The sequence below is a fragment of the Haliotis cracherodii genome, unplaced genomic scaffold (genome assembly GCF_022045235.1).
Source record: "Haliotis cracherodii isolate W230 unplaced genomic scaffold, xgHalCrac1.p SCAF_1, whole genome shotgun sequence".
NCBI classification, from domain to species: Eukaryota; Metazoa; Mollusca; class Gastropoda; order Lepetellida; family Haliotidae; genus Haliotis; species Haliotis cracherodii.
In genome coordinates, this window is record NW_027266264.1 from 78,744,138 (window position 1) to 78,758,806 (window position 14,669).

The 14,669-nt window shown below is 38.5% G+C and overlaps 1 protein-coding gene across 15 annotated transcripts in view; it reads left to right on the forward strand.

Moving 5' to 3' along the window:
- Positions 1-14,669, forward strand: part of LOC139479663 (unconventional myosin-IXb-like) — a 115,142-nt gene that overhangs the window by 38,069 nt on the left and 62,404 nt on the right. For all 15 annotated transcript variants that reach the window (XM_071263230.1, XM_071262538.1, XM_071262613.1 and 12 more), the window contains exon 5: positions 4,819-4,918. In XM_071263230.1, coding sequence (XP_071119331.1) covers positions 4,819-4,918 — 100 coding nt within the window. The remainder of the gene's footprint in view (positions 1-4,818; positions 4,919-14,669) is intronic.

Genomic DNA, 14,669 nt, shown 5'->3' on the forward strand with positions numbered 1-14,669 from the left:
CTGGAGTCCATGTACTGTCCACATATCTAGACTTGCCTATCAGGAAGATAGAATTACAACACATACATGGACTTATCTTTCAGTAGAGCCTTGGGGCAAGGCTACAAAGTGGTGCTATTCTCACTTCTCAGTTGGTTTTGGATAGCCTTGATCCATGGCTGTACTGAATGATAAGTCCATGAGTGTATAGTAATTCTATCCTTATAATAGGAAAGTCTAGATAAGCGAACAGTACAATCTCTTAGAAGGGCAACTTGTTCTTTTTATTTATATGATTAAGAAATTATGATTGAAACTAATAATTATTTCCTTCAAAATTTGTGCAAGTCTAGGTTTTGGATGGAAGTGGGAGTCTGAGTGGGTGGGGGCGGGTTGAAAGGATCAGGTTCCTTCTCTTCTCTTCATACCATTGTGATACTCTTCAAGTGGTTACAAAGAAAATATGATGTTTCTGTCATAGCAAAGGTTATCTGTTGAAGATTAAGGTAGAAAATAATTCCTGCAGAAAAGAATTCAGTTTGTTTATGTTGTGTTGGAAACAACAATAAGTGTATGTCCATGGTGTTAAGTGGGTTACAATTTGACCTGGTAATGTGTTGATGGGAATGTTTCTAGGTCGGGGAGAAGATGCTGTTTTGGATTGGGCACCTCTTAGCTTGTCTTTGCTTTATTGATGTGAGGTTTGGAAACATTTCAAGCAGGTCTAGATACTGCTCATTATTCTAACCTTAAATAGTAACTCTTACACATACATTTCACCAATTGTATGTCCACAATATGATCCGCATATACATGCATGATACTGACCTGTATTTTATTTGAAAACAAATGGTGGTATGTTTCTCGTCTTATTGGCCATTACCAGTAGTTGAAGAGTTTGTCCATTTCTGAAATATTGATGTACATAGCTACAAATGTATTGTTGTAAACACAGGGATTTATCTGGGAACTTTTTTTCTGTTCTTATTTTCGTAAATTCTGAGATATTGGGACATTTTTTACTATCATTTGCTGCAGACTTGAGGCCGAAAAATATCAGTCTCTGAGTAGGTCTAGAAAAATCCCTGAAACAGCTCTGTCTCTTTGCCATGTTAAGATTTGATGGTCATTGCCTAAAATAAAAAATCTGTTATTTCAAACTGAGATGCCCAGTCGGGATTCCAACTTAGAATGATCCCCAGCAACCTTGTTTGGTCATGAGAGGTGACTTAATGGATGTGGCTTGGTGACTTGGTGACTAACTCAACAGCGTGGCTGGTGCTCATAGCAGTCCCTGCATGGCATGTAGGGCCCAGACTTGATTATTTACAGGCCGCTATCATGCAGCTGAATATTGCTGAGTACAGCCGTAAACAACAAAGAATATGACTGAAACACTTCTCAATATACTGTTGAAAGCACCAACTCACTCACTCAAATTGTGTGTTTAGCCAGATACCAGTGTTGTCCTACTCTACGCCCAAGGCTTCAATGGGTCATATTGGAGTCTCCCACACATCCATCCTACACTCCAGCAGTGTACAGGACATTGTGGATAGTTCACCCACCTCACATATAGGTCTTGTGAGAACAGGCAGCACAAAGAAACCCTTATGAGGGTTCATCAGATCAGACATGTAAACAATGGCCACCTCCTTCAGTTTAGCTGGGGAGGAAGTTATGTTATGAAAACACCAAAAGTTTGTTTATGCATCAGGAGGAGATTTTTTCCTGCCCTTTACACGCCACAGTTCACTTGTGTGCTGCTGAGATTTGAACTTGACGGAAGAATTTGTAGTTAGCAAATATTTGAAATTAATATGGTTTCAGAATGTTTTGAATTTGTAAATTGTTCATCTGTGGTTTGAAGAAAATGAGTTTTAATTGAAATAAATAATAATAATAATAAAATCTATTTTTCTTACTGCTCATTGACATTTGCACATTCAGAAACATTAGTATGTATTAAAACTGACAGCATCTCAGATGATCATGTTATAGTCATTGGTTGATAGATAATTTTTATGCACAAATAACCTCAAAATGTCTACGAACTGCTATCACAAGCAATAGCGTATGACACAGAAATATTTTAACAGAGCAACATGTAGTATGCAAAATATTGTTATGAATTTAACAGAGAGGAGAGGCATGTCTTTAGAAACATTTGACATACAGTTTTGGAAATTACATATGACGAGCTTGCACGAGGGTTTATTAGGATCTTCAGATTTTGTATGTAATTTTTATGGCCATTGATAAAGGGGAAAATAATTTGTCTTTCTTTCTAAGTGACAGTGTAGGAGGAAATGGTCCTTATCCTCAACCTGACTAGAGATGCAATGTTTTACTGTATCTTTCTTCAGCCTTTGTGTTAGTTTGACGACCTCCCTCATTATCCAGCATGTCTTTAATTTATGCCAGGCTGTTCACAACTATATGAAGAGATTAGTTGGGAAATAAAATCAATGCATGTTGTAAGTGTATGGCCTGACAAGGTATCCCTGACAATACTTGTAACGTATACCCATGTACACGGTCAACAGTTGTTGAAGCCAATCTGATTCCCAGTAAATGTGTTTGGAACATAATGCAACATGTAGAAGACACTCTACAGCCTTGGTACAGCCTGGTACAAGAAACACTGGTGGAGTTTTAGAAGTTTTTCTTCATTTTACAAAGAAAAAGGAAACTCCACCCTTGGATCTCATGACATGGACTTGTACTTCTGAACAACTCCACACTGGGAAGTCCGGGCGCAGAATCTGTAGTCAGTATGTAGACCCTGCGAAGAGTAGTACACTTTTGACAGGGGCATAGACTTGCACAAGTCTCTAAAACAATGTATAATAGTTTAAATCATAATTTCAAGATTTTAAAAATAATAAGAACAAGTCCATATAAAAGACTGGCATTCTTAGACTGTCTTAGACTTGCCTATGATAATGATAGAATCATTATACACCCCATGGACTTATCATTCAGTACAGCCTTGGAGCAAGGCTAACAGTAGCCCTTCATACACAACTTGCTTTTCCAACCTGATTATGATGACGAGGAAATAGCTGCCCTAGACTGAGATAGGCCGAGATTGCGAGTATGTGGTTTCAGTACTACCCCAGCTGATGTAGACTTGCACAAGTCTCTAATGCAATAATGTTAGTTTAAATCATAATTTCTAGATTATGTAAATAATAAGAACAAGTTGTCCCTATAAGAGACTGGAGTCCACATATCTAGACTTGCCTATTAGGAGAATGGAATTACTACACATCCATGGACTTGTCTTTCAGTACAGCCTTGGAGCAAGGCTACTGTAGCTAATGTTGGTTGAGACACTACGCCATACACGGGTAGCCTAGTGCAGCATGTTGTGTGTTATTTGCCAGCAAGCTGTTTCGGGACAGATTTTAGAATTGGATTTGCTTGGATCATGCTCTTACTAAGTTATTGACCAGCACAATACTGGTGCTAGGTTTTTCTTTTGAATAGAAGTGTTGAGAATTTTCTCAGAGTGAAAAGAGTCAATAGAACATGTGGAATAAATTCTTTGCTTTAAGTTTGAATATTGATTGTCTGTGTTGGCCAGTCATATGATATTGATTATGTCTTGCTTCAACATTCCATTGAAATTGGGACAGGGAATCTATGGGAAGAGATTCAGATGAATCATGCAGAGAAATAAGTGAACATTTTACTCCTTGATCCATATATTTTGCTTGTGTCAGACACTGCCAGTTGTAGAGAAGTGATTTCAGATTTCAGTCAATCACTGCAACACTGATCAGGAATTCAGGACAGTAGTGCAGCCATAACTGTGTGTCAAATGCAGAACTTCCCAGTTGTAGTGAAAATAAATACCTTTTCTAACCACTCACTCCAATTTTAATAACATGGGCCAATAATATTTGTTTGTTGTTTAACGCGGCTCTCAGCAATATTTCAGCTATATGACAGCGGTCTGTAAATAATCGAGTCTGGACCAGACAATCCAGTGATCGATATCATGAGCATCGATCCACATAATTTGGATATGATGACATGCATCAACCAAGTCAGCAAGCCTGACCACCCTATCCGTTTAGTCGCCTCTTACGACAAGCATAGTTGCTCGCCTCTTACTGCTGGCATGAGTTGTTAAAGACCTATTCTAACCTGGATCTTCACGGGGAGGGCCAATAAAAAGAATAATTGTGTTTTACATTATCTTTTGGTAATGGTGCAATTGTTCAAGCCGTCAACCAGTTCACAATATTAGTTATTTGCAGGTAATGTGATACTGCTTGACTGCAACATAAAACAATATTCACTCAGTCATTTTACCCTGTCCATAGTGGTTTTCATCATTTGAATTTGAGCTGGTAAACTATCAAGAACGTAAGCCTGTGCGATGTTTATGTTTTTAAAACGGTTGGACATTTCAAAACGATAGTGACAATGGTTGAGCTGAGCCATGATTTCAAGTAAGCATGCAAATAAAAGCTGTGTGTTAGGGTTTGGACGGGTATCTCGGGTACTCGGGTTGGGTGGTTCCCAAGTAGGACCCAGATATCGACAGGACTACCCAGACCCGTGGTTAGTCACACGATATATTGTTTAATGACAAAAAATGTTCGCATTTCTCTCTGACTTTATAAATTTGAATAGAGATAAAACTTCAGTCAACTTCAGTCTAAGCATGACCAAATCGTTTTATACGAGTATCTAAAGACATTTTGCCAGGGCTATGGTCAAACTATTCCTAATCGGACATTTGTATGTATCATTTCTATTCTTTTGTGTGAATTGGTCACGAGTTTGGACACTGACAATGTTTCATCCATGTTTTGTTTATTACAGAAACTACCACGTGTTTTACTATTTGCTTGCGGGGGCAGACAAGAATGAGAGGGAGTCACTGTACTTGTCTGAACCAGAAGAGTATTACTATCTTTCTCAGGTGAGTGATTTACTCAGTTGTAAAGACAACGTCAGGTGTAGGTTTAACAACAAATTTGTATATAGGCAGCAGGCTTGCTGCTTTCAAAAGTTCCTGGCCCTTCTCCAAACTAACTGGCCTACAACTAAACACAGCGACTGTGCTACATAGGAGGACCCTGAAGATTTTGGAACACCTCTGAGATTAAATCTTGGCTTCCATTTACCTCATTTTGTGGTGATTTAGGAGCAAATATGGATGTTGTTGTACACAACATTACAGAATGGCTGCCATTTGTGTCATTCTACCTAGATGATCGGGATATATCTTTCTTTGAGTTAACCATTCACACGACCTCATTCCCCCTAAATATTTTCTCATCAAAATTACATAATTCACGAGCAGTGTCAAATTGCAAAGATTAAACATACACAGAGAAGGGGTGAAATTTCAACAAGCCTTTTGTAATTTTGACTGGCCACGGGCCCGTGGGACACAGTTAAATCATCTCTGAACTTACATTAGCACTAGACATACATACTATAACAACACTTGAGTGTGATATGTATTTGAAACATGTTCATGGCATTATGATTGACATTTTAATCAATTTTATATCATGTTAATGCATTGTTGAGCAAGGGTTATTGGTTTGAATGCTATGTTAAAATAAAGTATCAGAATACCTCTGAATTTAGGAACATAAGAACTTTAAAAAATCCCATTTTACAACAAAATAGCGAATTTTGCCCAATTAACCAGCCAAAGGTGCTTAGCTTGGAATCCTAGGTAAATCCCTTGGTATATGCTCATATTATATTGGCAGAACCTTTCAGAGAGTGATAAAACTGATTATTTTATGATGTCTTGATACTCGTCCAGGGCAATCTGTGGCATAATTGTCTGTCATTCTGTTGATTGATGACTGAGTGTTGATGTAATCTACACTGTTATTACATCAGTGGTCAATGTAATTAATTCTATTGACACAGCTGACTAGATAGACATGGGGTATTAAAGTCTGCATACTGTAAACATGGGATTATGTAATTGCCTTGTATGTGACAGACCTTCCCACCCACAGATTTGGCATGAGTTTGGTCGAAGAGCGGAATATTATTTCTATATTTCTAGTTTTATTTAAAAGATTAGTTAAGTGACACTTTTATGTTGAAATCTTTGTTCATGGCATTAGTCTTGTCATGAGTCAAGGATTAGTTCCTGGATGCAAATGACAGAAGAAAATACTTGAGGAAGAGAATTTATGGATGTCAACTTTTTTATTATGAGGAACACAATGTTTGGAGTATATGCTTACTCCTTCATCATCATGTGATAAAGAAGTAAGCACATGATGAAGGAGTAAGCACATGATGAAGGAGTAAGCACATGATGAAGGAGTAAGCATATACTCCAAACATTGTGTTCCTCATAATAAAAAAGTTGACATCCATAAATTCTCTTCCTCGTGTGTGTGTGTGTGTCTAACTGCCTTTCAAAGACAGGAAATACTTGGTTGATTTATGGAAATATTCAACAGACATCTAATGTGTGTTCTCACCACAAAGGGTCAAGTTTTGAAATAGTATCCTGTCCATCGGAGTGGTTAAATTATTTTGTAGAAATGCATTAATGGATGTTAAGTAAGGAGTATAAGCTTAATTATTCAAGATTTGTACTAATTGATTTCTGCTGTATTTGAAAATACAATATTTGAAATATTCTGAGATTAGTAAACACTCTTACTCATGCTGGTGTAATGAAATGTTGACATAGCTCTCCTTTATAACACCAAGAGCTCCCCATGACATGAATGGATCAAAGACTATTAGCTATCCAAAACAAACCAGAAAGATAGATCTAGGAAGGCCCTATAATCTGGGTACTGTGATATTGCCTTGATCCAAAGCAGGCTTCCCAGCCACCTGTAGATGGGGAATCGGAGCCACTTGCTGGGGTGTAGGGGGGAGGGAGATGGGGGGGTAGAGGCTGCCAGTAATGACGTTATCACCAGTGGTTCTGTTCAGTGTTATTACCATATTGTTTGTAGCTGATACCTGCTACACAGTTGTTACCTTGGCTCCTGTCACCGCTCCAGCTCTCTGTGCATTACTGCGTTAATTGACTACACTAACTTTTGAGAACTTTCAGATTTTCGCTGGCATTTTGGATGTTATTAAACCGGACTGGAAAATGTCTGTCTTGATTTGTATGATGAAAGTATAACAAGGAATAATTTCTTTATTGTATCAGCACAGTGATCCAGGGCTACTTCTTGCCCTTCATTCGATGATTGAAGCTGATCCGCATCCATAATATTCCTCGTATATCCATCTTCTAGATGCCTATTGAGACTCTTGTAATGAAGGTGTGATAATTAGCCAGCTGGACAGCAGTAGGTTTACAGCTTACAGCAGCCAAAATAACTGCAAGCATCTTTCCAGATCACCCGTCTGTAAATTGAATTTGTGTTTCACTTGAAATATTTGCAGCATTTTAACACAAGCCCTATTTTCAAATTATGTGCTGGGTCCTGTGTATTGCTAGAATCATCAAAATTGTCTTCTTTATTACTTTTTTTATCTGGGGCCACCCGTAAAGATCTGGGTTAGAATAGGTCTTCACTTCAGCTCTTACTGTAAAAGGTAACTATGCTTGTTGTAAGAGGCGACTAACAGGATCGGGTGGTCAGGCTCGCTGACTTGGTTAATGCATGTCATCGTATCCCATCGTAGATGCTCATGGGTTTCACCAAAGTGGTAACATCTAAGACCTGCGTCACTTTGCTCTTTTCTCCCACTTAGGCAGACCTGCTATGATGTTACTAGAATACTGTTACTAGAATACTGTTACTAGAATACTCATTGTCTCACTTATGACAATACTCAGTGTCTCTGTGCTGTTACCGTACTGTTTGGAGCTGATATATTAATGTCTATACGGCTGTTACCAGGCTTGTCAAAACAACACAGATACTAATGACAGTACCTTTACAACACACAGACGCTTTGGGATCTATTAGTGTAAATGTTGAATAATTCAAATATAACATACATACATCATCAGTATCATCATTGTGTTGATTAATTACGACCCTATGATGATACTGAAGCAGGGATGTTAATGTAACCTCCTGGACAGAGGGCTTCCAAGTTGTCAGCAGTGACCACACCGGTCGCAAGCTGTAATCTGTATTTACATATCTGACCACACCAGGATCCCAGAGGACTGGTGTTATTTGGTCTCAAGTCTAACTACCCTGAGGCAAACTTTGACATTAACACAGGGTCAAAGGTGGAGCAAAGACTGACCAATCGATAATGAATATGGCATGATTGACACTTGATCAATATGGATGGTATTACCTAGGCATGTGATATATATCTCTTGATGAGGAAACAGCTTTGAGTAGATGAATAATGATATACTGGTTAAAAGGTCTCGGTGAAAATTGGAATGTTGATCACTATCCCTGCATTTGCTGTTTATTGATCTTGAGGCTGTTGGCTTTTGAATGTTTCTAACCGTTGGGGTTAATTTATTAAGAGGCCTGAAAATATCTTTAGAAAGATGATGTGAGCACGTGCATATGTAGTTGCTATTAATCTTTACTTCATAAATTACTAGGGAACAAAAATAAATTGCATTTCTTAAAATATGCTTTTCTTCCAGAAACTACCAGGCTACATTTGGGAATTTGATGGCATAAAAAGTCATTATGTAAATAATAAAATTTTCTAATGTAATTATTTTTTTTGAAGAACATATGCATTATGGTAAATAGGATATGTCTGATTATTTATTTTTGTCATTATCAATTCAAACTTAGAGCTTCATCTTATTGTATTGGACAGCATTTCATTGAAGTGTCTTCATGTTAACTTCTATTACTGCTAGTTTGTGACAAGATTTAACCACAACTCAAAATCCCTGAAAACTTCACCTTGTTTCGGAATAGGTGCAGATAAGGTACAGTGTTTGAAATAAGGGGGTCCTTGCCACCTTGAGGTTTACTACTGTAGTACCTGAGTCTACAGACCCCCTCAATTTCAACATTCAACATTAGGGGTATGACAAGGCCCTCAAATTGACTTTCATGCATCATTTCAAACACTGACATAGATACCTAGGTATGTATTTGAGGAACTTTGGTACCTTTATCAACGAGATCCATGGTATGTTGTATGATCAGGGGACAAGATCAAGCAGCTTATCATGACATTCCTTTGTTTCGTGAGAGAGGAGTCTACATAGCTGTGCCAGTGTGGTTCCAAAAGGACATGCATCACTGTTATCAGTATCAGTGTGGCCCTTTGTCCACACCTCTCCAGGATCTCCACCCCGGATGCTGTACTGTAGTGAGAGGCTACATAACTTACAGAATAAACTCACAAATAACCCCGAAGTAGTAATCACTGTTGTGCACTTGGAAATAGGGGATTGGACATGTTATGATTTGATTGTGCTGTAAGCCCCTCCAGCAGGAATAAAGTCATCAGCTGAAATGGAACATTGAAGTCATGATATTGTATAGACTGACATTTAGTCTTCAGAAATATGTTATCTTATTTAAAATATATATCTACAAAATAGAATAAGAATATCCAAATGGAACATTCCTTAATTTCAGGAGCTGAGGAAATTTAGACTTGCCAAATCATTCTAGACCTGAGTTGGACTCTTGTTTTAGTTTATTCTCTTGGGTCTGGGAGCCGGATTAGATATTGTATTGCAATACTTTGTTTGTGAGGCACTATATCCTTGATAAAGTAACATATCTTGAATGTGATAAAATTTTAATATCACTGAGGAAATGAGGATCTTCTTTTTATGCAAAATCAATTTTTGATGTCAAATGTTGAAGTTAATTAAGAATTGACTTCAGTATTTTTTTAAGGGTTTATGGAGATATTAATGTAAAAACAACACATACTTTCATTCTTCCCACTGTTAAAAACGGTAATTTGCTTTGGTGATTTAGGGAAATGTGAGTCTGGCGGTACTGTTATAGCTGGTATAATATCAAACAGGTGTATATCAGCTAACAGTGACATCAGTAGCACATATACCAAGGATTTCTGACATGTCATTTGTCAGATGGCCTTATCCTCGGACCTCATAGCTGAACATTAATGTGTTGCCAGGCAACTGAATGACGATGTCCTTCCTATTTTATATGTATTTGTCAAAAAGTGTGACTGTCCTTATGTGTAGGAAAATGATATCACCAAGGATCATTTTGACTGGAATTTGACTTCATAATTTAATGTTTTTTTAAATTTGTGTTTTGTTTATTTTGCTTGTTTTTGTTTTCTCAAGTTGGATATGGAACAAATGTGAATTTAGCTGAAAGTTAGGAACAATGTGATTGAAATCTACAATGATGTGGCATGTTTAATGAATCTAAAGAAACCTAGGGATTAAATCATACATTCTGTCTAATTGTGGAATTTATTGGTGATAGATAGTATTTCACAGGTGCATCAGTTTTGTAATAGCTTGAATTGGGAAATGTTTGCTTGTAACTTCCGAAATTTGCTGTAGATCTAATATCAGCCTCAGAGCTTGAGTTAGTTTGGTCATGCACAGTCATGACTATATATGTTTATGTAATCAAGTTAATATTTGGGACTTACTGGCTGATTGTCCTGAAGTCCGATTAGTAGTGTGTATTTATCTACACCGTTTTGTGTTGGAGGTAGGAGTAATGAACAATACAAGTTATGCAATAATGAGCAACTAAGCTGTAACCCTTGATACAATGTAGCAACCACACCCACCTATAATGAGGCAGTACATATAGCATGTGTGTCCTTGTCAACACTGGAGTCTCAGTTCGTTTTCCTGTAACAGGTTAAAACAATTTGAATGATCTTATAGTAACAGCTTAGTTTCGTGAAGGTGGGATTTGGTGGTAAGGGTGGTAACACAGAGGGTTATTTTGTATGCAGTTGTTTCAGTAGACAAACGTTTGCCTCTGAACACATGATTTGATAAGACAAGCAACTTAAATTGAAAAGGAGCCCAAGTGTGATGGGGGATTCTGAACCCTGAATCTTTGGAAAGTCTAGACTTGCTTCTGAGGGCTGTTGCATTACAGTAAGGGATGGGAGGAAGGAAAGACGATGTGGTTCAGGGACTTCGAGACAGCTTCAAAGGCTGTGTGATGCATGTGGCTTCAAAGGCTGTGTGATGCATGTGGCTTCAAAGGCTGTGTGATGCATGTGGCATGTGGCTAAAAATGTGACACATGCTGATTTTATAATAAGTGATTCAGTGATTACAGTAATGAATAAATCACATGATAGTTTGATATTTATGCTGTTGTGTCCACCAGTTTCCATCTACCCAGTACTTTTTAGAATCTTTGATCTGCTTCCAAAAGTTTTGAAGTCATTGGACAGGAATTATTTGGAATTAATGAAAGAATAATACATTGTTTGAAGTTAAGTTGTTGCGGGGGTCCTTGGCGTTTTCTGTGCTGTCATTTTAATCAAGGTCCTAAATCTTGAACTTTAGCGCTGGGTTTATGACAGGGTACCATGGACTTTCATTCCTGATACAGTGAAGCAGTAATTCAGACTTTATTATATCAATGTAAGATGATGTAATGTTATAGTCCCAGCATAATCCTTATCAGCACCATGATCTTATATGGGCACTTCGATTGTTTGAATTGAAACTAATAACAATTTTAATGTTCCCTAGTACTTTGAACTAACAAATATTTATTGCATGTTACTTTTTAGCGGGGGTATACACCATGGGTCATATCGACTTTGTCTACTGCTCTTTTCGAATTAGTTGTTTTTGTGAAACCATATTTTTTGGGGAAAAGAGCTAGCCCCTAAGCTATATTTTCACTAATCTGTCACTAACGGACTCCTCTGTGTAGGGCTGTTTTTGTAGGACAAGTATTGTGATGATGTTTCATATGAATAATGACATAGAATGTGGAAGAGACTAATATGTTCAATAGTCGTGAGGGGTAGGCGGACACCTGCTGTCATTCCTGTTTTCCCTGTGCCAGGGCCCAGCTACTGGCAGTAATGATTTATGTCCAGTTTGAATCAGTGATGTTTAATCGGCAACTGCTTGTGTTATCAAGTGGGTCCACCTCATCTCCACTGATGTGGGAGGGAGACTGTTTCAGGGCAGTGCTGGGCAGTGGGTCACACCAGACTACTCAGGGATCTCGGGAAGATTATTGCAGGGGTAGCTGCACAGCTGTTATGGCCACTAATGGAGGCTGCTGGTGGTACACTCATCGATGATGGAGGTTGTTGAGGCTGCTGATGATGGCTATTGGCTAATGGTGCTTGTGAACATCATTTTGGTCAGATCCAAATAATTGAAGTTTGAGATTCATACAGTGATAATGACAAATAGTGAACTATGTTTTAAGAGGATACAGCTAATACAGGGTTTGATTTCGCTATATCCAAGCTGCACCAGTGCAGGTAAAACAGGTAACTTTTATTGCCAGGGTGCACCAAGTGCAGGTAACATTTCAATTCAATCGCACGGCAGCAGTTTTTTTGGTTAAAAGCGAGAAAGTTAATTCTATTATAAATGGCTGCGAATCTTTTAGAATCCAGGGAAAAAAAGGGTTCAAGAAAATAGTGAAATATGCCGGTTGGAATTGAGTGAACTTGCAGAACAGTCACTCGTGAGGTTACAATCACAACAAACAGACACTTTGAAACTTCTGTTTAAGGTTGTTTACTGGATATCAAGATGTGAAAAGCCTAATATAGATTTTCTCAAAATAAAATACCGGAGCACATTCTCAAGTTTATTTTCTCTTTGAATTTATTTAATATTCCAAATAAGTTAATAAGCAAATAAGTTAAGTTTCAATTTATGATAAAATGGTGCAGTCAATATTTTGGTGTGCAACCTGATTGATTCACAAGGTTGCACTTGGTGTAGGTGTTAAAACAGACTGAAATTTGACCCTGTAATATACCATCATTAGAATGATCAGCCTTTATAGTTTGAGGTTGTTAGTTTTCATTGATAATGGGTATCAAGGTTTCCCTATGCCAGGAATACAAGTGTCAGTTAATAAATGTATGCTTTTCTTTGACACAGTGGATTACCTCTGATGTTAGGAATATGAAAAAGGTTTATCTATACCTAGTTTCTAAAATCATACAATCATCATGACACCAAAAATGATGTCATAAGCATATAAAATAGCTTTATTATTGGCTACAAAATCCATATTATTGGTTGGTTGCCATCTTCTAATATACCAAGAAGTCAGACAGTTGGCCTGAAAGTGCTTGCATGTGACATGTGACAACCATGGTCCATCTGAACAGTGCATGCATGTGACACGTGACAACCATGGTCCATCTGAACAGTGCATGCATGTGACATGTGACAACCATGGTCCATCTGAACAGTGTTTATATGTGACATGTGACAACCATGGTCCATCTGAACATTTATCATGCATTTGATATTACATGACAACCATGGTCCATCTGAACAGTGCATGCATGTGACATGTGACAACCATGGTCTATCTGAACAGTGCATGTATGTGACATGTGACAACCATGGTCCATCTGAACAGTGCATGCATGTGACACGTGACAACCATGGTCCATCTGAACAGGGCATGCATGTGACATGGGACAACCATGGTCCATCTGAACAGTGCATGCATGTGACATGTGACAACCATGGTCCATCTGAACATTTATCATGCATTTGATATTACATGACAACCATGGTCCATCTGAACAGTGCATGCATGTGACATGTGACAACCATGATCCATCTGAACAGTGCTTGCATGTGACATGTGACAACCATGGTCCATTTGAACAGTGCATGCATGTGACATGTGACAACCATGGTCCATCTGAACATTTATCTTGCATTTGATATTACTTGACAACCATGGTCCATCTGAACAGGGCATGCATGTGACATGTGACAACCATGGTCCATCTGAACAGGGCATGCATGTGACATGTGACAACCATGGTCCATCTGAACAGTGCATGCATGTGACATGTGACAACCATGGTCCATCTGAACAGTGCATGCATGTAAAATCATATGACAACCATGGCCCATCTGAACAGAGCATGCATTTCATATTCCATGACAACCATGGTCCCTCTGAACAGTGCATGCATGTGAAATCATGTGACAACCATGGCCCATCTGAACAGTGCATGCATGTGACATGTGACAACCATGGCCCATCTGAACAGTACATGCATGTGAAATCATGTGACAACTATGGCCCATCTGAACAGTGCATGCATGTGACATGTGACAACCATGGCCCATCTGAACAGTACATGCATGTGAAATCATGTGACAACCATGGTCCATCTGAACAGTACATGCATGTGACATGTGACAACCATGGCCCATCTGAACAGTGCATGCATGTGACATGTGACAACCATGGTCCCTCTGAACAGTGCATGCATGTGAAATCATGTGACAACCATGGCCCATCTGAACAGTACATGCATGTGACATGTGACAACCATGGTCCCTCTGAACAGTGCATGCATGTGACATGTGACAACCATGGCCCATCTGAACAGTACATGCATGTGAAATCATGTGACAACCATGGTCCATCTGAACAGTACATGCATGTGACATGTGACAACCATGGCCCATCCGAACAGTGCATGCATGTGACATGTGACAACCATGGCCCATCTGAACAGTACATGCATGTGAAATCATGTGACAACCATGGCCCATCTGAACAGTGCATGCATGTGAAATCATG